The sequence below is a fragment of the Crocodylus porosus genome, unplaced genomic scaffold (genome assembly GCF_001723895.1).
Source record: "Crocodylus porosus isolate Cpor-Errol unplaced genomic scaffold, CroPor_comp1, whole genome shotgun sequence".
NCBI classification, from domain to species: domain Eukaryota; kingdom Metazoa; phylum Chordata; order Crocodylia; family Crocodylidae; genus Crocodylus; species Crocodylus porosus.
Genome location: NW_017728932.1, coordinates 17,650,702 through 17,652,334, shown reverse-complemented (window position 1 = coordinate 17,652,334; position 1,633 = coordinate 17,650,702). Strand labels below are relative to the sequence as shown.

Below are 1,633 nucleotides of genomic sequence, written 5' to 3'. Positions count from 1 at the left end.
GCCCTTGTGTCGCAGGCCGCGGCCCCCCGCGCCGGGCGGCGAAGCAGGTCCCCGAGGAGATCCTGGCGGACCGGGAGCTGCAGGCGGCGGTGGCGGCCCTCCCCGCCAACTACAACTTCGAGGTGCACAAGACGGTGTGGCGGGTCCGGCAGGCGCAGGCCAAGACGGGTGAGGAGCTGCCCCGCTGCGCCGCGCCGGCCCGGGACCCGCGGGCACTGCTGGGGCCCGCCCGGGCCGCGGCGCACCCATGGACGTGGCGCCTGAGCCAAGCTGTCAGTCAGGCTGCGAAGCAGCTGCCGGCCTGCCGGTGTTTAACGGACGTGGCGGGGAGCTTTCCATAACCCTTCAGATGATTTAATGCCTCAGCGTCTCAGGATGGTAATTACATTTGACAGGACAGGCCGAGTCGCGCAGATCTGTCATGCAGCCGGAGATCGGTCTGGGACGCGGGCCAGGGCTTCGGCTACCGTGCCCTGCGCCTTCCCCCGTCCGTGTGCTGCTTTGGCCAGGCAGCCGGGGCTCGGCCTTCGGGGCCAGTTCTGCTGCGAGCTCGGAGGGGAGGATGTAGGGACGCACCTGCCCGCCGGCGCGGCTGAGAGGCGTCCAGGCCAGGAAGCGAGGAGACGCCCCTTGTCCCGCCATGCACGGCCCCCTCCCAGGGTGGGCGGATGGCCAGCTGGTCAGGCCTGCAGGTTAGACAGTTGCCAGGGCACAGGGCAGCCGGCCCCAGGCACGCGCCAAGCTGCTCTGCGATAGGGGCTGCACAGCGCTCACCTCTGTGCCTGGGGTCTCAGCGCATCCTGGGCGCGAGAGACAGCAGGACCGCCCGAGAGCCTGCCTGCAGCTGGGGCTCCTGCATGGGACACAGCTGCGCTGTGTGCAGACAGGGGCTGCGGTGCTGCTGCTCAGCCGGGGGGGAGCGGCAAGCAGCAGCGTTGGCTCTGGGACGTGGGGCCAGGCCTGTGGCAGCCGCTTACGCTCGGGGGCAGGAGCCAGGCTGGGAGGTGTCGCTGGGCCCAGGAGAAGCTCGTGTGACCTCGAGGCTCAGCTCAGCCTTGTGGCCACAGCACTGAGCTGAGACTCAAGGTCTGGGATCAGTTCGCTGGACCGTGGGGAGGCTGCGTTGTCTCTGGATCTCATCCCGATCAGTAACTCTGTGTGCGTGTGTGCATGCGCGTGTGCATGCGCATGTGTGTGCACGGGGGTGTGTCACCTTCCACGGTGGTGGGGGCACAGGGCCGGGCTGGGCAGATCTGGGGTTGGCGGTGCCTGGGCTTATGGGCCTGAACTGGGCCGTGCCTGGGCAGTGGCGCGGGCTGGACAGGGGAGTCCTGTGCCACAGCGGGGCCGGGGGGTCACGGTGCCCAGCAGCAGTGGCCTGGGGCAGGGGCACTGCCTGGCACGCTGGTCGCTGCGTTGTGCTTCTTGGCACCTTGTAATGAAATGTAAATATGCAGTTGGGATTAGGTCTCTGGTTCTGGGGAGCGTTGGAAGCCGCACTGTTGTTCATGCGGGATTTGAGCAGCATGTGCGCAAGCCCAGCCTTCCGCGGGCTGACAAGGGGTGCTGCGGCCGTGTCACGCCTGTGGCTCCTGTGCGGCTGCCCGGCTGGGGCTGGGGCTGGGGCTGGGGG

General features: G+C 68.6%; 1 protein-coding gene across 1 annotated transcript in view; it reads left to right on the top strand.

Moving 5' to 3' along the window:
• DPH1 (diphthamide biosynthesis 1) overlaps nucleotides 1–1,633 on the top strand; it is a 35,257-nt gene that overhangs the window by 6,995 nt on the left and 26,629 nt on the right. The window contains exon 5 of the mRNA XM_019545343.1: nucleotides 16–168. Coding sequence (XP_019400888.1) covers nucleotides 16–168 — 153 coding nt within the window. The remainder of the gene's footprint in view (nucleotides 1–15; nucleotides 169–1,633) is intronic.